Raw genomic sequence first — 23,785 nt, forward strand, 5'->3', positions numbered from 1 at the left:
CTTTTGATTCTCATGATTTCGAAACAAACCGCGCATTTTGCGTCACCGATGGTGCTGTTCATAGCCGCAGGAAAGCGAATTACATCCGGTCATTACAGCATATATCTGGCCGGGTGATGGCGCGGCGTACGGGACAATCCGCTCGCATACGAGCCAATACGCCATCATCGTGCGCGCACATTGTAATCTGGGATATTAATGATTTTAACGGTTGAGTGTGGTTACTTAACAACTAAGCAAATACCAATCTGATACTAGCCTTACATACGCGCGCAGGCAGCGATGTCAATAGGGGAGCGTTGAGTTAAGCTGGGCGCACATACATTTGCACAGCGAATAAGCACAAGGCGCAACGCACAAGAGAACACGGTTCAAGGCACACGGATCGGCATAGCTGCTTCCTATGCGCGGAGCTTTAGCGGGCTAGTCGTTTTGTAACCAGAAATAAACAGAAATTTTAATTGTGTAAGAATAATTAAATTTTAAACCTTCAAACTTTTCTTCTCTCAAGAAGCCTAAGTCTAAACGATGATTTTTGTCTTTGCTCCAAATGCATAGAAATTGTATTTATATAAGAGTGAATGATTTTTATACAATTAAAATTTCTATGTATTTCGTTTATGATAAAAATAAATCATTGTTTTGTATGAAAATGACATAAACTTCTGTACTGTAATTTTTAGTTGTGTAAATACATTCGGAGCAAAGACAGATATTTATTTATAAAGTTTCAAACATACCTTTGATAATATTCTTTACAGGGAATCCCGAACACCACTTTTTATCTTCTATTTCTAAACTTTCACTTTCAAAACTAAAAAGAAACCCTCCAAAACAAACGATAAGACGTGCGACACTTTTAAATCAAACGAAGCGACGAGCGAGAAATTTCTGGTTAGAACATTGAAACTCGTCTGCTCGATGCGACTGTAGATTGCACATGACGGCTGCAGACTGCATGAAAGTTCAACATTCCGAACTTTTCGACGCCTTCTGCGCCATGCTGTGTGAGAATCACAGCGATTGAAATGGAGGCCTGTGATTGGTCTAGAACCTTTAGGACCATCCATTGTGCGCTGTGTAATTGTGTGTAATTATCATTTAGCCATACAATTTAAAATGGCCATACCTCTGATGGAATGGCAGTACAGAAAATTTTTGAATTTTGAAAAAGTGACCTTAGAAATATTCAAAAAACGCTCACTTTATGAATTTGTATTTAAAATAGCTGGTTAACGAACTTGACCTTTAATATAGGACACTAAAAGAGTTTACCAAATGCCAATCTAATAGATTAATTTTTTCAAAATGTATTGTGGAAACAGACGTAGATATATACATACAGTAAGACACAATAGTAAAAACCAGTTTTTCGAATTCAGCGGGTCTCAAAACGTGAACATTTGTCAAAACCTGGGACGGTCAAATTAAACCCAGGATCGAGCCCAAAATTTGGATTAAGTACCTGGCATGCCTCACTCAAACTTCCTATTGTTAGTGATAGATCCGCTCGGGCGATGCTAGTCCCGAAACGTGTCTGAGGGCTTTCGATCGCTCGCTCACTCGTTTCCTAATAAATCCTAAATTGCGCTATCACATGAAATAGAGATAAGGAACTAGATATAAGACTTTATGTAAACAGTAGTATATAACTGTATGTATACCCTGGCAGCCCGAAGGAGCCTCTACAAAGTACCCTTAAAGACCCCACTGTGTCCCCCTTCGGTTCCTTCTTAAAAAAAATTAAAAAAAAAAAAACAGGATCAACCTTTAAATTGTTGAAATCCGGATTTTACGTTAAAATTTCAATTAGAAACTGACGGAGTAATCATCATACTTTTTTTTGCAGCGTTCAAAATTTTTTAAAAATGTCAATACCCTCTCCTGAAGGTGACTTCAAGCGCATTCATAATAGCTCAAGTAGTATGTTGCTCGCAAAGTTTAAAAATAAAATTCAAAATTAGCAAATAAATGTAAATATATGCAATAATTTATATGTCTAATTTTACAAAAATTTAATACGTTTAAAATAATAAATGGACCAAATTTATTCAACCGCAAAAGATCTCCAAATTTGTTATTAATCATTGTTCATGGAACGCGTTGTTTTTTATTTTAAGCTGCGTTTTAATTTAAGACAAAACATTTAGAATAAAATTTTTTTATTTTTTTAATAACAAAATAGTTTATTTGCAGAAGGAGAACTCTTTAATTTATAAAAACAAGACAGTGAAAATATGTCTGTTTCAATACCCATGCATATAAATTGTAATAACATAAATTGATTAAAACGATACATTTTTCAGGGTAGCTGAGAATAAAATTTAGAGCAAAATAAGGAACAAACATATTAACTTATTTATTATAAAGAAAAATTGTACTTTATTTTGCAATAACTGAATAAGCAATCCCGGTCCGAGATACAAAAATAAGTTTAATATGCATTTGATTTAATAGTGTTAAACGTAATGTAGAAAAGTTCGCATTTTGGAAAAAATCGAGGGCGAACCACAAGATACGTAATGAGAATGTTTTCGTTAAAGCCGAAGGAGCTCTAAAAAAAGTTAATTCGCAATCACCAAATTACAGTTTTGTCGATGCTTTGGCCTTTAATTTTATAAAGTTTGTGCACAAATGTTGGAAAGTACAAAGACCGAGCATGCAGCCTGAAGTAAATACATTATCGAGTGCAAAGCGCAAGAACCAACAGTGGCGAACCCTAGACGAGCTGCAACCTGGAAGCGATAAGAATGTGCCCGCGCAGTGAGCAGATTGTTGTCCGTGAAAGAGAGCAACGATTTTTCAATTTCTTTTAATGTTTCTTATTATTTTTCAAGAATGAAAAACTTGTCACACCATATAGACTGCAAGTTTTCAAGTATTTTTGCCGCGAAGATTTAAGCCTTGATTTAATTAAGTAATTTATAATAACAACATTAAAAATTACAAAAAGTGCTAAAATTATAATGACATAACAATTATTATAGTAAATTATAGCAAAATATAGTAATATTTTACAATTTCCTAAATAATGAAATATATCCTTTGAACCGAACTCTTGAAATGTAAGCTAATAACTTGTTTTAGAGAAAACTTCGACTAATAAATAGTTATTTTATTATAGAAATTGAATTTAAGCTTAACAATTACTAAAATAATGAAACACAGCCGATCATTTTTCAAGATTTTGTAAAAAAAAATAAATGAGTTGCCCTTCTTTCATATTTGTAAGCGAAAATGGAGTCATACTTTTTAAATAAATAATTTGATCTGGAAAATCCCTCAAGGTACGTATAGGCATCAACAAAAGTTAACATATGCAAAAAATCAATATATTAGCAGGCGGCGATAAAAATGCATTTAGGTGTCCTATACATTTTTAATAAATTAATATATATTATGATTGGATAGAAAAAAAATGAATTTAAAATTCCGTAATGAATATATTTATTTGTTTAAACAATATAATCTTTTTGGGGCACCTTGGCATGGCTTTGGGGGCGCCAAGCAAGGGGGCGTAGGCGGGACCATGCTAGTCCGCGACTGCTCAGTGCTGACATCTCAACTCGGAGCCTAAAGCACACTGATTGACTGCTCTCACTTGCATCGCAGCGTTGTTGTCTGAAGTTTTCACTCCAGACAAAATTCCTGAAATTACCAACGGAACGCTTATTGACTGCTACTAAAAGAAGATGAACTTGAATCCGCATTCAACCCATGTAAATGACAAGCTATTATTGAAATTTTTACGTACAATTCATATTTCAACAATTTAAAAATTGATCTTGCCTTTTTTTTAGTTTTTAAAGAAGGAACCAAAGGGGGACTCTGTAGCATCCTTAAGGGTACTTTGTAGAGGCTTCTTTCGGTTCCTACAGTCCATCAGGGTAGTAAGGATAAGATTTAAAAAATATATATACACGGAAAAAAAATTTTTAACGGGCCTAGTAGCAGAAACCACGGCACTGATGTGGCTTGTTCGGTCGTAGCCGTATTAATAACAAATGAAAACGGTCGCGGAATCATATGCTATAATGCAGACAGTCAAACTCATGCAACGTTAGCCGTCAAGCAAACGAGCGCCATTAGTTTCAGCGCCTCGAAACCATCGCCGCTTCGGACAGAGACGCACACGGTTTTTAGCTGAGACGGCTGCGGATCACTAACGTTGTGTGGGATGACATTACGCCGCATTACGTCTCAGCTCGAAACCGTGTGCGTCGCTGTCCGACGCAGCGATGGTTTCGCGGCGCTGAAACTATTGGCGCTCGTTTGCTTGACGGCAGGTGTTGCATGCGTTTGACTGTCTGCATTATAGCATACGAATCCGCGACCGTTTTCGTTTTTCCCTGATACGGCTATGACCGAACAAATCACATCAGTGCCGTGGTTTCTGCTACGAGGCCCGTTTAGAAATTTTGTCCGTGTATAAGCGGAGAGTTATATTATGAATAAAGAAGAAGAACTATTCATTTTAAAATTTGACTTTCACATTCTCATCAAAGAAGCTGTTAGGTTTTTGTAAAATTTGACCGTCCCAGTTTTTGTCGAATGTCCACGTTTTGAGACCCACTGAATCCGAAAAACAGGTTTTTACGAATATGTCTGTCTGAAATCTGAACAAATAAATCTATTAGATTGGCCTTTGGTCACTCTTTTAATCTCCTAAACCTAAGGTCAAGTTCGTTAGCCAGCCATTTCGAATAAAAATACAAAAAGCGAGCGCATTTTGAATATTTTTGAGACCACTTTTTTTCAAAATTCAAAATTTTTCTGTACGAATTCTTATAGTATTCAAAAGGTCAAATAATTTAGCCTATTGACTTTTTCTATAAAACCAAACATTACCAGAGATATATTATTCACAAAATTAAAAAAAAAAAGAAAATGAACAATAAAGCCAAAGAACGCACTATAAGAAAAAAAGTCATGAACAGAAAAATGTTGTTTTTTTAATGCCCTACAAGATTATTAACAAATTTTCAATTTGTTTGAAGAATAAATGGTAAAGTTTTGATTTTTTACGCAGCTATTTTGGATGGATGTAATTGTGATGCATGTATTACATAAATGTTGTCTATTTGAAATTATTTGTATGAATTTAGTTGAATTAGCGATGAAACTATTTTTCTAACAGTAGGTTGCTCAAGATCATTCTTTTTTTTAAGAGCGTTTGCTGGGAAACCAGGGCCCTCAGGGAGTTCTATTTCTTGTGATATTTAGACATTTGTATACATAGAAAAAAATTCTTACATCTATGATGTCTACAATTTTATGATAATTATGTTTTAAAAAGAGTCACTAGGGGTCTTCAATTTAAAACAAAATACAATTATGCCCGGAGAAAAATAAAAAATTAATACGGATCAGGGCGAATAAACATTTTTCGAATGCGAGTGAATCCCGTGTTCTGATTCGTTTATATGTATTAAGATGCATTCAGACGAATTAAGATAGCGAGAATTAGAATGCACGTGAATTCATATGAATGCGTGATTAAAGTCAATTCGAGAAAAATGCATGCGTCGACACTTGAACCAGCAATCCCTCCTGTATGAATCCAGAGTATCACCACAGATCTACGGGACAATATACTGAACATTTACAATACATTCTATATACCCCGCAATTTGTGTTTTCTGTAACGGATTAAATTGTAAAAATTAACACTTATTGAAATTCGCCATTACGTATTGGGGCGAATTGAAGTGTATTTCACTCTCATGAATTTAGACGCATTAAACAATTTTGAAGAGTTTGCGTGCTGGCGCATTGAGGAAAATTCGCCAATTTGAAACTTTTGCACCGTATTTGTACGTATAGAAAGATTCAAAATTGATATAGCATCTTTTGCATTGAAAACAAACCCGACTTGGTCTTGGACGTGAGGCAACAAGATTTGGACTCTACAGAAGAAGATGATGAAGCTTGCTTTAATCCTCAAGTTATAACTTTTAGACTTCTGAACAGCTACAGTTAACGGCGCAGAATTGAGACGTTTCAACTGAATAGAGCGAGCTCAACGAGACGCGTCGTCTAGTCGTCGCACCTATCTGTTTCTAACTTGTTTGAAGTATAGTTAATTGTGCCAAGATTTTTACTGGTCGATACAAATAATAATGTGGGAATGAGAGTTTATAAGAACACCGTGATTTTTAGCAATGCACTAAATATAATGGGAATAATTGAAAATATTTACATCGTCGTAACATTTGCCTTCGTTGTGCTCGATCGGACGTACGTCATCAAACGTACCCTTCCGTTCAGAGGACTGGGCGTTGCATCCCTCAGTCCTCCCCTTTCTTACGGTTTTCCTCTGGAGACTTACTCTTAACTAACGCGTATGATTTTCTAAATTAACTCAAACTAATCTACGCAAAATTTTATATTCCTACACTCGGCCTTCCTAAATATCATCGTCTCTTGATGATACATCATCATCGAACTCTGTCCAAGGCTTCATGAGATCTGCCTAACTTGACGTTTCTATAGGCCCTTCGCCGTCCATCTTTCGCACATCGTATCGCTCCTTCCCTCTGACTCTCATTACTCATTACGGAACGAAAATCTTAATTTTCACTTTCAATCCAGAGCTTAACTGAGTTTTCGCGATAGCGACTAAATCGCCGACCTTGTACTCCTTAGCCTTTTTCCTCTGTTGGTTGTAACTTTGCTGATTCTCTTCTTATACTCTCGCTATCTTCTCTGGCTATATTCTCTGAAATGTAGATTCAAAGCCCGTTGAACTTGGCTAACGTATTTATACCATTTTGTTGGTTCATCCATACCCAACTTCATGAAGACCTCCTCAAGAGTTCGTTGTATCCTTTCAACTTGTTCATTACCCCTTGAAACACTCGCTGTCGTAAAGTAACATTCGATCTTATCATCTTTGAAGTAGTCCTTAAATTCCTGGGAGGTGAATGCAGTTCTTCTATCAGCGATGACTCTGCGTGCGTGCCAAAAATGCTGCTGATGAATCCTCCATTTATCTAGAACTTCTTGAGTTCCAGTATATTTTTTCGGGAATATCCACACAAACTTTTTAAACCTGTCAATTATCATCAAGAGGTGTTTATATGACTTGTTAATAGAGGGTAGGAACCTTGTAGTGAGAAACGCACCAAAGCCTATGTGGATGGGGGAGTTGGAACGGATGTTGGAGCCAGCGGTAGAAGACGAATTTCCAATAAATAAAGATTTTTTATTCAAAAAATAAATAAAATTTTATCCAAATTATTTAACCTTCAAAACAGAAGACAAGTATTCTTTACATAATTACAAATTTTTAATAAAAAATATGACTGTTCAACAAAAAATTAATATTCCACAAGAGTGATGCATTTTTACGCAAAATAAAAGTAAATTTCCAACTAAGAAATAATTTTTTTTACAAAAAAACGCGAGTTTTTAACTAAAAAATATCAATCTTAAAAAATGGAAAAGTTCTATTTTCTGTTAAAAAATTAATTCTAAACAAAAAAGAAGTATTTTCCACTAAATAGTTGAATTTTCAATTAAAAAAGATTAATTTATAACAAGATATTTAAAATTTTAACCAGCGAGATAATTTTTTAACTTAAAATATAAATCTTTAACAAAAAAAGTGATTTCTTAACAAAGCGATTCAACCAAACGTTTTAAAGAAATATAGTACGTTGAATTATCAGGCAAAGGTAAACGATTTTTAACCAAAAAGTTGCATTTCCATACAAAAAAAAATTTCTTCTATAACAGATGAAGTTTTAAATGAAAAAGATAAATTTTCAAAAAAATAGTTCAATTTTCTGTTGAAAAAGTTTTTAGTCGAGTTTTCACGATCAAACTATGCATTTTTAACAAGAAATAATTTTATATCAAAAAATTCAATTTTAAATTCAAAAAGACGAATTTTTAACCAAAAAGGATTACTTTTCAACAAAATTTTTGAATTCTCTAGCAAATAGTTGCATTTTTATAAAAAAAAATATCAATTTTGTATTAAAACAGATGAATTTGTAATCAAAAACAATTTTTTTTATAAGTGGAACATTCATTTAGAAAATATTTTAGTTCATTTTTCAACACCAAAATACAATTATTAAACAAAAAGTAAATTTTCCACGAAATATTTAAGTTTTCAAAAAAATAGTATAACAGCTTGATTTCTAACCAAACAGTTGCAGTTTTATCAAAAAAAATTAATTTCTTCTAAAGCGGGTAAAGTTTAAAACAAAAAAGACAAACTCTCAAAAAAGAGTTGAATTTTCAATTGAAAAGTTAACGAAAAAACACAATTTTCTATTAATTAAAATAAATTCTGAGATTCTCATAAATTCTCAGAGAATTTATTTCTCGGTTATATTCTCAGTAATATTCTCATTCTCGTTACCGTTCTCAAAGTAAGATAACCGGCTCAGAACTCTAATCGAAGGTACTGAAGCGTAAAACTATAGCAAATTTCAATAACTGTATAGTATCTGCTGTTGGAACGAAAGTATCGCTCCCTTCTCGCTCGACCAATCCGCACTCAGCTGCCTGTTTGGCACATCCTTCACTATAGGGTCCCCAACCACTTCAAGATGTCAACAAGCACTATTCGCATAACGAAGCGCGAAGCTGTCGTAAATTTTGGTATGGTATCTTGATTTGTAACGGAAGTGTCTCTCTCTTCTCGCTAGACCAATCCGCAGTCAGCTTCCCGATTGGCAGGGACACAATTTTTTATGAGACCCTCGATCATTGGCTTGAGTCCGTCAATCCAATAATCTCGTTTAATGAATTCCTGCGTCTTCTTCTGTCCGAAATGGTATCCTGGGCTTGTCTAAGACTTTCTATCATAATATCGCGATTTTGTAACACAACAGGATAATTACTCAAAGAAGCAACAAGGCGCATTCGTATTCGTGCTCTATGCTCTACGGTGTACTGACAATTTTGTAATTGAAACGCCCATCTCTTAGCGCAGTTGTTTACTTCCTTTTTGTCCATATTCTGCTTAAAAGCAATGCAATCCGTAACGATTTATAATGGACGTCGAAAAAAATACGGCCTGGACTTTTCTACGACATAAACTATTGTCAAAATTTCTAAATCGTGTGCATTGGTTTGCACCTCAATTTCTAATCGCGCATCGAAAATGCGCAGTACACGCTCTTCACATAATGACTGCTTTAACAATTTAAACGAATTACGCTGTTCTTCTCGGAAATAAAATTCAACGTCGTCCCTAGAACAATCTCGCAGTGCTTTCGGCATCCACGTAAATGCTTCTGTAAATTTATGCATGTAACCGGCAAGTCTTAAAAAACTAGCTACCATCTTTTAGTTCTTCGGTTCAGGAAAATCGCGTACGGCTTTAACTATTTCTGGGGATGGTCTAATCGTGCCACCTTCAACTATATGTCCTTAGTATTCAATGCTCTATGGCGACGGGACGAAATGCATTTTTTAAATCAATCGTGCTAAAAACTCGTGCTTGAGCCAATTTATTCAATTGACCATCCATAACGGACAACGGAAAATGATCGCGAAATACTTTTCTACTTGCTGTGCGATAAAATGCAAATTTTAGGAGCGTGTCCTTTTCTACGAACAATTACTACGGGGCTTGCATATTCTGAACAACTAGGACGCATAAACTTTTTTCCGAACAATTCTTCTATCTGTTCCTCGATTTTTTGATGTTCGTTTTGTGCTAAACGGCGAGGACTTTGACATAGCGTTATATCGTCTTTAAGAGATGACTAACCACGTTTTCCTGTGGTAAATCTACTACCTTAATGCAATAAACAAATTTTTTTGGTCATTTGGGAGTTTCTTAGAGGGCTGTGTACATGGGCTTTTGGAGACATATCGTCTAGGTGTAATTTCTCCAAAAGTATTGTGAAAAATATGACTTATGTGGTATGTGTGGGTTAGGAAAATAACGATCTATGTCTATGTGTAATTGAAAGTTAAATAATGTTTATTATACTAAAAATATGATTAGTCATAATTAACCTACTTTTAAAGGCCAATTTCTCGGCTTGTAATGATTATTTCGAAAATTGTATATCACATAAAAGTAGATAAAGTCTTTCTGAAAAGATTAACATGTATGAAAGAAGTATTGCTTTTAAATAAATACTAAAAAAACATGCATAAACGAAAATCATTTTTGGGTTAAGTTTAAGGCAAGTAACTACCGATCCTAGCGGCCAAATGCTAGAGAGAGCGTTAGGCACGCCTACGCTGTTATACTCAATGCAATGCATACCCTTTACCTCACCCGGAAAGTTGCAGGGCCCGTAAGGTCACGATACCTACGCAAACTTGAATTCACAACTGGCACCATTCTCAAAAAAACCTTCTTGGATTCATTTCTGAATTTTCTCTTTAGGCACCAATTAAATGAACGAAATTTTAAAGTTCCCAAAAAATATGCTTAAAAAACTACTCTGATGCTCGACGGATTTGGGCGTTTCTTGAAATTCTGATTCGAATGATATATACTATTAGGAGTCACTTTTCGTATGAAAAATTTAATGTAATAATTCTTCAAAAGTAGGGTAACTTTGACCAAGCCTATTTTTGATATAATAAACATTATTTCATTTTTGATAACACATACACATAGCTCGTTATTTTCCTAATCCAGGCAAACATGTCTCGTAAAGCATATAATATTCCAATCCAAGCATAACACATCATTTATAATTGTGAACAATTCTTTCATATAAAATAGTCGGAAGAAGTGGAAATAAAGTTTGAAATTTTGAAAATGCTCTATATGAATTATCGTCTGATCAAAGCATATCATGGAGATAGTTTCGAAATATACTGAAATATTGCTTTAGAAATTTTAACACTTTCAAAAAATAATAGGTGACAAATTTGTTTCTGTTGAGTTCCTCCCTTTCGCAAGCTTAAATATTCACAACTTTCTTTGAGAATGATTTCTCCCGGAAGGAATTCTGCAACTAAGAAATCAAAGTGAGTTATAAATTTCGTAGGTAGCTATAGCGTCTACAAATTTGAACTTGGCTAAAATTGAGATAGACAATAGAATCGTGCAATCAAGTGAATTGACAAAATTTACAAATATTGAAAAAGTAATTCAATTGGGTAGAATTGAGTGAATTTAGAAAAACTCAAAAGAAAATTAAAAGAACTGAATGGAATTTACTAATTAATAGATAGTATATAGATAGTATATAGATAATTAATAGAATAGAATTAATAAGATTTCAAGGGGAATTCCAAATGAATTGGACAAAATATTTACAAATCTCTTCAGATCTTCACAAACAATTCTGTGGAATCCATTAAAATTTTAAAACTCCATAAAATTATGAAAACCCTTGGAAATCCCTCGAAATTGTTTACATATCTTGAAAATGCCATGGAATATTTAAAAATATCATAAAATATTGAAATTATGTTTTACGAATGCATGGAAAATGTATTGAAATACATTGATAGTTGTTAAATCCCTCAAAATCATGGACAGCCTTTAAAAATCTTATAAGATAATGTTAAATACTTTGAAATATTTTAAAATTTCATACTTCTTGTAAAATCGTTTCATATCTTCAGAAATTCTAGAAAATTTTTCACCCTAAAGTAACGAAAAGCTTTAAAATTACATAAAAGTAATGAAAGTAATAAGAAAAATACATTAGAATTTTTTCAAATCACGTGAACTACTTATAAGTAAAAATCTGGTGAAAATGTCTTTAAAGTTTATAAAATACCCGAAAATCTTGAAAATTCCTTCAAATTATTGTAATCTCTTTCAAAGTTCTCAGAGTCTTTATAAATTTATCAAGTTTAAACAAATTTTTAAACCGCCCAGCGATTAATATTTGTAAGACTTCAAGATAATTCAAAAATAGGTACATACGTGAAATGGATTGTGATTCACCCACGAATTAATGTATTGAATAAAAAGTCACTAATGTTATTTTTTACATTATCCTTACGTGAAATATATTGTTTTTTTTTTTGACGTTAACTTTGTTTTTCGACTACTGTTGCAACTGATAATCAGCTCGTTCACCTGAGGCGCGCCAATTTATGTCCAATTGAATTAAATATGATAATTTCAAACTGAACATTTCATTTGTTAAAATGTACTAAGGACATTTTTGGAGGTACCTTTTTCGAACCACCCTATTATATATATACAATCCATTATTCATCATTTAAGTATAAATAAATTCTATAAATTTTAAACAATTCGCCGGCCTAACGCAGCAATGTTTCACAAATAAAATGTTAATTACAACAAATGTCGCCTTGTGATGATTATTTCTGAAATTTAGAAAATTAATAGACTAGATTCTTCATGAAAAACGTACGGAAACGTTCGCCATCGGTTTGCCAGTACAGAAATAGTACAAGGCATCATTGCAAAGCGTTACCAGCCAGTACCGGCCGCGTATAGATGCCCAGTACCGCGACTCAGGCAATCTGTACTAGGCTTTTACTGCGCCATTGGTGTATTTCTATTGGTGTATGTGGTATGCCTTGATTCGTAAGTAAATAAGGTAGAACGAATATTTCTCGAATTTTAATAATTGATATTGATATTAAAAACATACTTGGTCAAAGTTACCCTACTTTTGAAGAATAATTTAACGGTTTGTAACGATTATTTAACAATACAAAAATAAGATTCTTATATTAAAAACGACTTCTTATAGTCGAATGAGAAATTGCAATACAAATTTGTATTTGATATCAATTATATTTCAAAATTATCTCCATTATATGTTTCGATCAGATGAAAATTGAAAAAGAACATTTGCAAGGTCTCAAACTTTATTTCGACTCCTTACGGTTAGTTAATGAAAAACTATTGTTAACAATTATTAATTGTGCGGTATGCTTGGATTCGTAAAAGAGTCAGAAACCCGATAATAAGCGTTAAATACAGAAAAATTAAGAATTTGTATTTCTATGAATACGCGATTTTACCTTCGTGTAAAAATTCCCCAACGGGAACAGAAAAAGTGAGAATCCTATTCTTCTCAATCGATCTAGTAAAATTTCACGAAAGCATTTATTTAACCTATGTTTTATTATTATTTATTATTATTTATTATGATAAATTCGAAAAATATTCAAATTTATATTTATTACTATTTTAATAATTTATTTAAACGTCTTAAAAAATGCATCAAAAAAATCTATTTAAATGTGTGAATTAAAATAGTTTTAACTCTAGAGAAGCGGACTTGAATTGATGAAATTAAATTTTAAAAACTTATATTCCACATGAAGGAACTAAAACAATTTATTACACGTATTTTGTGAACTTATTAGAAGGAATTAAATAATCTCAAAATATGAGCACTTTTGGGAAATAGAAGACATCTCTGTGAGGTTATCTGTCGGTACAATTACAAGGAAGAAAAAACGTTCTCTTTTGGTGAATAGAAACATATGCGGCTGAGATTGAAAATATTGACCGATTTTAATCAACTTTTTTTTCTATTTACTCAGAATAATATAGCGATGCTAATGCAGTATATTAAAATTGTATTAATTAATATTGTACAAAATTCGGATTTTTCTCCGCCGTGTCTAATCTAAAACAATGGGAAGGTCTCGCGAGGCCAAAAACCGTCCGCTCGACAAACTACAAACCGCCGCCGCAAGGGTAACGGTTTCCAGACAATGCCTGACCCAAGGTGACGGTCTGCTGATGACTTTCTCCCAGGCAAATTTTTTCAAACTTTTTTTACTACTTACCCTTTTTTTCTGAAAATATGCCGAATATGATTGGCTGTCAAAATTTTGTTGTCACTAATAAGCTCCACTTCTTTGGGCGTGCTTATTATATTCTGTCTCTCTCGCACACTCAACTCAGAGTTAAACATTTAAAAAAACCAACGAGCAACATAGTTCAGAAACACGCGTAAAGTAAAATTGTTACCTGAAAACGTCTTATTGAGTAGCTCGGTAATTGAAATATGAAATTGAAACTACTTATTGTTCTCCAATCTTTTTCATTTTAGAGTATAATAAAGTAAATTTAATCTTTTTATGATATATTAGTGTTGTGGATAACATTAATATTAACTGTAAAAAATGAAAATTCAAAGTTAGGAAGGAAAGTAAAGAAATTAAAAATTTGTTGGGGTTATCTAATCAAGAAGAAAATAGATTAAAATGAAGGTGATATGGCACTTGCCAAAAAAGGATTACTATGAACATGCATTATTGGATTTCCAAGAGTGAACCAAAAAATGTTCACAATAAAAATTTGGTTTTACATTGCTGTACTTAGTTAAACAAACTTGTGAGGTTGGAACCGAGCTCTAATAAACAAAAACCTTCAACTGACAAATCTCGATAAGCTTTAACAAAGTCATCATTAATGTTCAGGTAAGTACATTCATAAAGTACTAGGCAGTCTGATAAGTACCTGAAAATTCTAAGAGATGGCATTAGTATTCACTAATGTGAACCATTTTCGTCGAGCTTGATCCTTCAAATGAAGCCTGTCAAAACTTCAGCCATTTCTGTTTACGCATTTACAAGTTACAGCACTGAGAAGCGACTAACCTCCGAGTTGTTTAATATGGAAAAATCTGAGTTTCGAGTTTTGATCAAACACTACTATTTTCGAAAGAAAACGATATCCGAGACCAAGGCCAAACTGGATAAGTATTACCCAGACTCTGCACCGTCGATTGAAATGATTCATAAGTGGTTTACCGAGTTTCGTTGTGGCCGTACGTGCACAGTTGATGCTGAACGATCTGGGCGCCCAAAAGAGGTCACTACACCAGAAAATGTCGAAAAAATCCATGATATGATGTTGAATGATCCCAGAGTGAAATTGAGAGAGGTAGCTAATGCTGTAGGCATATCATTGGAACGTGTGGGAAATATCGTGCATTCAGTTTTGGGCATGAAGAAGCTCTGCGCGTGATGGGTGCCGCGTTTGCTCACAGTGGACCAAAAACGAATTCGTGTGACAACTTCCCAGCAGAATTTGGCATTATTTTCGCGCAAGCCGACCAAGTTTTTGCACCAATTCATAACCATGGATGAAACCTGGATCCACTACTACACTTTTGAGTCAACGCAACAGGCAAAACAGTGGGTTCCACCGGGCCAAAGTGCTCCGAAGCGTCCAAAAACGCAACAATGGGTCGGAAAGGTTATGGCCTCCGTATTTTGGGATGCGCATGACATAATATTCGTGGACTATCTTCAAAAAGGTAAAACTATAACCATAACCGCATTTGAAGAAGAAAAAACCGCTTTATCATCACGAGAATGCGCCTGTTCATTCATGCTTAGTTGCACAAGCAAAATTGCATGAAATCGGCTCACCGGTAAGTGTTTGTACTCAAATGAGGAGCTCACAGCTGAAACTGAGGCGTATTTTGGAGACCTTCCGATCCAGTACTTTTCGGACGGTATCAAAAAGTTAGAAAATCGTTGGACTCGCTGTATCGACCTAAAAGGAGAGTATGATGAAAAATAAAACCGACTTTGGGCAAAAAAACGTCTCCGTGTTTCATTTTTCAGGGACTTATCAGACTGCCTAGTAGTCGAATATTAGTTGTAAAGCAGGCGTCAAATTTAAAATGGTAAGAAATATAAAGTGGTTAATAATGATAAATAACATTATTTTTTACATAAGAGACTATAAAAGTCAGGTAGTTTAGAATTATCATACCTAAGATTCACAGATCTAGTTTCTTTATTGATATAAAAGGATTCAATTGTGCGACGTTTAATCAAATTTTTTTCTGAGCTAAAACTTTTGGGCTTTTAAAATCAAAGTCATGACCTGTTTCATTTCAATGTTTTTCCAGTGCAGTGATAGTATCCCTATTCAAGTTACTACGTTGATATTCTCTGATTCTATGAAGTAAGGGTCTACCAGTATGTATGATAAAACAATTGTCACAGAATAAGCAATCTAAACAATAAACAACATTTCTTTTGTGGAAAATGTCTGTTTTGTCCTTAGGTACTGGAAATAAATTTAAAAAAGGTTTACTCGGTCTGAAGATGACTTTAATATTTTTTTCCTTCAAAATAGAAGCTATTTTATCAGCTATGCCAGAAATATAAGGGATGACTGTGAAAGATTTAGATGTTTGTGTTTCTTTATTGTTATTAGCGTTGTAAATATTATCAATCCTGATTTTTATTAATTAATTTATCAAGTTAAGTGGATATGCATTTTTGGTCAGGATTTGTCTTAATAATTCAATATTCTGTTTTCTAAATTGTGGAGAAGATAATTTAATGCCCTTATCAATAAGTCTAAAAATTATCCGCTTTGTTTGAGACCATGGATGTTGAGACAAGAAATGTAAGTATCTGCCAGACCAAATTTCGTTATGACGCCAATTTGTTAGAAGAGTATCATTAATAGTTCTCGCGAATGAAATGTCTAAAAAATTAAGTGTGTGATTTACTTCTTTTTCAAAAGTAAATTTAAGATTAGAATCATAACTATTAAAAATGTCTAAAACTTTGTGTAATTTACATTTAGAAATGATCATACAATTATCGCCGACGTATCTTTTATAAAAAAGTATGTCGAAACTAAGTGAAGTTAAACAATCTAATTCAAGTGTTTCCATTACTATATCAGCCATTACCGGAGACAACGAAGAACCCATAGTTACTCCATAAATTTGTTTGTAATTGTTATCGGTAAATTTAAAGCAGATGGATCTAAGACACAATTCTATTGGATTTAAAAATTTATCTCTGGGAATAATAGTTCTGGAAGCTATAAAGTCCCATATATTTTTAATATTTTGTAAAACTAAATTAATAGGTATACTAGGGAATAAACTAACAACATCTAAGGAAACCGGAATATGACGTTTAGGCATTTAACATTTCTTAGTAGAGTTAACAAAATTCCAAGTGTCTTTAACATGATATTGTGTTTTGCCAGTTATTAACCTTAAGTGTTCTGAAAGAAGTTTAACTAATTTAGCAGTGGGACTATTAATGGCTGAAATTATTGGCCTCAAAGGATTCCCTTCTTTGTGTATTATTGGTAGTCTATATGCTTTAGGGATTACGTTTGAATTTGCTTTTATTTCTTTCGATTTAGTAGAAGAAAGATATAAATTTTTTTCCCATCTATTAATAATAATATTATTAGACTTTTCCGTGGTGTAAGTGTATTCAAATTTAACTTCTTCAAACTTCGCTTTATCACTTAATAATTCCAGCATTTGTTTGTCATAATGTGATCTGTTAATTGCAACAGTAACATTGCCTTGGTCTGTTTTAAGAAATATTATATTCGGATTATCTTTAACAAATTGTATTGCTGTACTGAAATCTAAATTATCAAGAAATTTTTGTTTATTTAAAATAGGTAAGTTAAGAAAGTTAAGAATAGTTTAAGAGCATTGAACTCTGATTTCATTTTGTATATCCAATGGCAAATTCCGAACAAATTTAATTTCTTTTCTTTCCTTCATAACTTTGAATTTTCATTTTTTACAGTTGATATTAATGTTATTCACGATACTAATATAACATAAAAAAATTAAATTTACTTCATTTTACTCTAAAATGAAGAACAATGCATTTGATGGATGATAATTTTGACTCCAAAATTGAAGAACAATAAGTACTTTTAATTTCGTCTTTCAACTACCAAACTACTCAATAAGACGTTTTCAGATAACAATTGTACTTTACGCGTATTTCTGAACTATGTTGCTCATTGGTCAAGAACTTAACATCATATATATTCGGATTCTACATTAAATGTTCCATTAGAATGTCACGGAGTAATTGCAATAGTTTTTTTTGCGTTAAAAACTTTTAAAATTATAATACCTATCATTTACATGGCCAAAAGGCTGTTTCAATTCCATCTTATTTCAGCAGCAGTTGATACGTGTTATCCCTCGGTAGCTATGAATTTTGGCTGGGTGTTAACGCTATACAGTGGAAACCTGAGAAAACAAGGCTGCGAAGGATGCGGCAACTATGCATGTGCTTGAAGTCGCCTTTAGCATAAGTTATAATAGTAGCAGAAAAATAGAAGCAGAATCCGAATTGCAATAAACTAAATGCCCCTCTTGTGCGGATACAATAAGGATACGCTGTAGAGTATCCTTTCCGTTTACTCGGTAGGCTAGGGTGAAAAAAGGTTTTTATAAAATTTCTTTTTGGCAATGTTGAGACGATGCAGTATGTAGTCGTTGCCTCTTGTTGTAAGCCAATTGATTTTCCGACTTTTATAATGACGATTTTAGATTCGGTTTTTCATGTTTGACTAATGATTTTGATTCAATGGTCAGGATCCTATACAGCATTATGCTTCATTCTTTCTTCTCAGTGCAAAACAAATTTCGGTCACAGCTATTATAGCTATATGACCTACATATTACAATTTATGTTCAATGAGATCAATGTTGCTTGACAAACGAAGGTGTCAAGTGAGCTAAATTACCTTCTGTCTGCAGCTTAAACTGATCTTCGTTCGCCCCTGCGTCGAGTATGTTTGTTGTAATATGTTTTAGTAAGCAGGAGTATTTATCTTCCCATCCTCGCGAAGCAACATTTTCAGACCAAATGTACATTTACGCTGAAATTGCACAATTTAATCAATTTTTTAATTTAGAACTCTCACAATTTAAAAATATTGTCAATTTGGAATGCTTATATAAAAATCAAAATCTTGAAAAAATGTCAGGATTCTGAAAACAGTATTAAAATAATCAAAATTTCGAAAAACTAAAAACCGTAGCATTACGATAAATCTGTAGGAACAGTCGAAATAATTGAAAATTTTCTAAAATGTAAGAATTCTCTAGAAGGCACATTGGCAATCTTTCAAAAAACTGTCAACATTAAAAAAACACGCATTTAATAGGTATTTTCCTGATATTCTTCTACCTATCATAATTAATTGACTCTTATTACATAGAAAATAAAATTTTCGTTAGTTCATTTTTATGAACAACAATGCACTATCAAATAAAATTTTGCTATTGTACCGTTTATAAAATTTACACATTATAATTTACATTACTCCATTTTGCACTGGGAATAAATTGAATTCTAATTCTTTAGATTAATGAGAAACACTAATGTGATCATCAAAAAGTAGGTAATCGAATTTTCTGTTCCATTCGAAAATATGACAAAAAAAGGCTGACAGTAACAGAGGTAAAACTATTGCAAATATTAAAATAAATAATACAAAATTGGCGGCAACATCGAGGAAAAGTTATTAAATATCGAGTTCAAGAATTAGTTCAATTGATTGTTGTTTGGAAAATCACTCTTATGACTGTATGGATTTTAATTTGATATTTAGCCTTTCTTGCTGTTTCATTGTGAGTTTAACAATTATATGTTGCTTGGTGTGTTTTGTAGAATGCGAAACGTTAGTCGTTGAGCAGGCGTGACTGAAACTTTTTGTAAATCGAATGTTAGGACTTTCGTGCTACACTCGAACCGTGTTTATATCCGCTCTCGCTTATATTCTCCCGCGCTTATATCCCTCTTATAGCTTTCATTTATATCCGCTTGACATCCACCACCTCGCAGTACCAGGCAGTGATCCCAGATCTGGAGCGAGATGTGGTGCAATACTATGACAGTTCCTTCAGTCCGCAAGGGAATTGAAGGCAAACCACAGCAAATGAAACTCCTATGATGTTAAGCCCTCACTTCGCTCAAGCAGCATAATTACGCACGTTGCAAATGTTTTATTTCTTGTGATGCAACATGCTGTAAAAAACGACAATATTACTACATTGTAAAATACAATAGATTGCAAAATCAAATGACCCGTAATTGTTGCAAATCATGGACACCTAAATATTGATATTATTGTAAGCGTGAGTGTACGCATAATAAGATTCACACGCTAGAAATAAAAATCTGTGGAAAAAGCGCGGAAAAAATCGACTCGCTGTTTTATAACGTAATAGGAACTTCCTCCATTCGAACATATGCTACCATTTTTTCTTTTCGCTGTTCAATTGTTTTCGGTATGAAAGCGTGCAACGACGCATTATTTTATCATTTCTGTCATTATGTATCATTTTCTGTTGTGATGACCATCGATTTCGGAAACGATTTTTAGACAAATTTTTTTAGAAAGAATTCAATTTGCATTTCAAGAGACCCATTACCAGGAACCACATATAAGATACATAAGATATAACCACATTTATATCTGTCGTCACAGAGCGTTAGCATTCACATATATCCTCCTGGGATGGGATCCTACTACTGGTCCTCAACGGATGAGAAACTCATGAAATGCGGGCTGACTGTTTTGTTCATAACGTAGTTCTGTACATTTTTATATTGACACAAATATATTTAATAGTCGCTTTAAAATAGGAAAATCTCTTTTTTGCTGAAATGTTTAGTAGATCATAAAAAATAAAGCTCCTAAGAAATATACTGACATTCAGAAACATTTCCTAGTGTTATAAACAATCCTGACGATCTTCGTCACTGGTCGCTCAAATTCAATTTTTTTACCTATATTTCTCGGAGGAGCAGAGAGAGTTAAATATGAGTATTTGAATTGTTTGCTTAGACGCGTTAATTACGAGTCGTTTGAGTTTTAGGTATTTGGGTTTTCACATCCTTTTTTCAATGAACGTTTAACTCTAAATTGATGCGCTAATATTTTTCGAAGGAGCTTCAGGATTTCGTTCATCTTCATTGCTTATAATATTTGAAAAAAATGTTGAGAGTGGACGTTTTACGATTCGGTTCCTTACTTTCAGGTAACATTAGCTATTATACCAAAAAGCAGATTTATTCATTACGAAAGAACTATTTTAGGAATTAATTGATTAAAATTGTTTATAACCACGGTAAATATTGTTGTATGTCAGTATCACGTCTATCGGGTCGACTTTGAACGCTTGCCCTGAAAAATCTCACTTTTAGATTAAGCTCCCTTTCTTTGGCGCACGTCACATACGGTTAGCTTCACATCTGCTGTAAAAAGACATTATACGGCTCAATTGAGGCGAACTTCGCGTCAAAACTGCCGTTTAAAGTCTTTTTAGGGCAGTTCTGAGGTTTATAGCAATACCAAAGGCCGCCGGAGAAAATATTTTTAGCTTTTTAGCTTTTTAAAATATATCGCGTATTTTGTATTCTATCAAACTTCCATGCCAGTAATATGTTCGCACAGTAACGGCAGAGAGGCAGGTGCTACGTGCCGCACGATCCCCATATCCGCAATAGCAAAAAGTCATGAATATTTATTGTAAAATTAATCTATGCTACTTTGTTAAAAAACTAAATGTGACGAGTTACTTTTAAAATAGTAACTTGTCGAATATTGGTATGCAATACTCACACAATGAATACACGATGTTAATTTTTTAATTTGAAAAAAATTATTGGCAGAATTTCCTTTTATGTTTCAAAAATTCTACTAAAATATTTAACAGAATAAACTAAATTGCTTTAAGGCATTTTTCGTTTTTATAACATAATATGTTCAAAATAACATAATATATTAAAAAGCGCGTTAAGTACAAACATGAGATAAAGTTTTCATCAGTTTGCCTAACGAAACGAAAGGTAAAAGTAAGGAGAAATTGAATAGGTATAATTTTTACATCTACCAGCTTCTTTTCATCCCCATTCAAAGACTTATAGAAAATATCTTGTTTTTTCAATACACCCTAAAAAGTAAATTTCAATGTATTATTGATGTTATTGTTCCAATGTATTACTTCGTCATTCATTATTTGAATTTCAGACGACTTCATCCACTCAATGGGCACTGTATTTACTGAGTATCCATCCGGAAATCCAGGAACGACTTCACGAAAATGTTAAGGATAAAAAGCATAAGCAAGCACTTCTTGATCCTTTGACCATCGGCATCTTGAAAGAGACTCTAAGACTATACCCAACGGCTCCATTCCTTACTCGATATATACCCGTAGATGCTCAGATTGGAGGGTATCAAGTTTCCAAAGAGGTAAATGAGAAAGATATTTGAAATTAAAACTTAAAAAATTTAATTACAAGTTGAAAATTAAAAAAATTAAAGATCCAATATGATTGGTTTCTACAAAACTGGAGAAATTATTACTAACATCTTTTAATGTTTAACAACTTTATTTCTAAACTAATTATTCAGACGCGACCTTCCTAGGAAAAACAAAACGATTAAAGAACCCAGTAAAAAGAAACTCATTGGGGTGAATTGAGACAAATTCGCTAGAACCCCCCGTGAGTATTGTTTTGTGGCTATCTCGAATTGGTGCTGGTTGTGAATTTATGCAAATGCGTGAAAAGTAATATAGTCTTCAGATATCCTGTTAACCCGAATCCAGCAGAAACATGCAGTACACCTATTTAATTTGATTGGGTCAACACGAATTAATTGTAGTGTCCGCCAATTTATTTTAATTTGCGATATTTCAAGTTAAATTCCAACTTGTCTGATGACTAGCCTATTGAATCGAAGTCTTAAGGCATAACCAACGCTCTGAGCATACAGGATTCGTCGTAATTGAATTCAAGCTGGCTCAATTCATTTCAACGAATCATAAAGCAGAATGCGGAAAATCTTAATACGCTAATTCGCTGCAATCCGTCACAATTAGTTTTGTTTACTGGGAAGCGTTTTTATGAATCACATTGTTCAAAAATACGGACTAGAAGATTCATTTCCTGATTCAGAATAAAGGCTTGTGAATTTACAAGAACATCGCAACAAGATGTTATTTCCGGCATATACGTGGGATGTCCCGGAAGCATATAGGGTATCCTGAGAAAAATCCTATAAATCTCGCGGGATATCCGTAGCATATCGCAGGGATCGAGATTTCCGGTTCGGAGGATTTCGTGACAGGATTTCCTGACTATGTCCCTTACAGAAAATGTGAAGGATATCCCAGTATGCTGCTGATATTCTAATATATGATTAGTGGATTTCAATTCTAGAATTGAAAAGGAATATATAAGAAGACCAATTTTACTCCTTTACAGAATTTTTCAATTTATATTTTACAGGCATGGACATAGGAAACACGGGACTAGGCATGCCATCCTAACTTGGGCGAGCGGGGTTGAATCCACGGGAGGGGGGAGAATTCCATGAATGAGGAAAGCCGCCATCTTACGATGTTCCATTTGATTATGCGCACGAGCATTTTTGCTGACAAACTGTGCATGAAAATATAAACGTGTGGGCGCTGCCATGTTTGTCGCCATGTTTGCCGACAGGGCCTGACGGCGTAATGTACTCAATATGCACCCGTATCTGTGTCAAGGTCTACCGACGTGGCCTGCTGGTCTATCCGCAGAGCCTGCCGGCACTGTCCAGTTAGTGTGCGGGAAAATTGTAACAAATAAACTTTTGTTTTTGTAGCTATCCATTTATTTTACCAAACGACTATATGATCAAAATATGACGATAAATAAATAATAAACATAATATATCATATATGGGGCATTATTCCTCAACTGCCCCAACTCAAAAAGTCATGTTTTTCGATTGTCTCTAAATTCTGGGAATATGTTCGCCTACCCAACAGTAGTTAATCCACAAACTTATAGACCAGAATTACCAACCCTCCCCAAGTGAGGGGGGGTTGAATTTTCAACCCCAATGCCTGCAGGGGTAGTTTCAAACGCCTGTAACTTCCTTTCTAATTACGCTATTTAAAATTTTTATGAGGGTTTTGCAAATTGCTTTTCACAGGCTTTCATCCTGTTTTATTATTTATAACAAAAAAATTGTTTAAACAATTTTTTCAATAAATCAATTGTTTATTTAACTTTTTTCGCAATTTAGGCATCTACGATTTTTTTTAAA

At 33.6% G+C, this 23,785-nt stretch overlaps 1 protein-coding gene across 9 annotated transcripts in view; it reads left to right on the forward strand.

Annotated features, from left to right (window-relative positions):
- Positions 1–23,785, forward strand: part of LOC117175901 (cytochrome P450 315a1, mitochondrial-like) — a 584,936-nt gene that overhangs the window by 347,618 nt on the left and 213,533 nt on the right. For all 9 annotated transcript variants that reach the window (XM_033365765.1, XM_033365785.1, XM_033365734.1 and 6 more), the window contains one exon: positions 21,716–21,940. In XM_033365765.1, coding sequence (XP_033221656.1) covers positions 21,716–21,940 — 225 coding nt within the window. The remainder of the gene's footprint in view (positions 1–21,715; positions 21,941–23,785) is intronic.

The sequence above is a fragment of the Belonocnema kinseyi genome, chromosome 1, assembly GCF_010883055.1.
Source record: "Belonocnema kinseyi isolate 2016_QV_RU_SX_M_011 chromosome 1, B_treatae_v1, whole genome shotgun sequence".
Lineage (NCBI taxonomy): Eukaryota > Metazoa > Arthropoda > Insecta > Hymenoptera > Cynipidae > Belonocnema > Belonocnema kinseyi.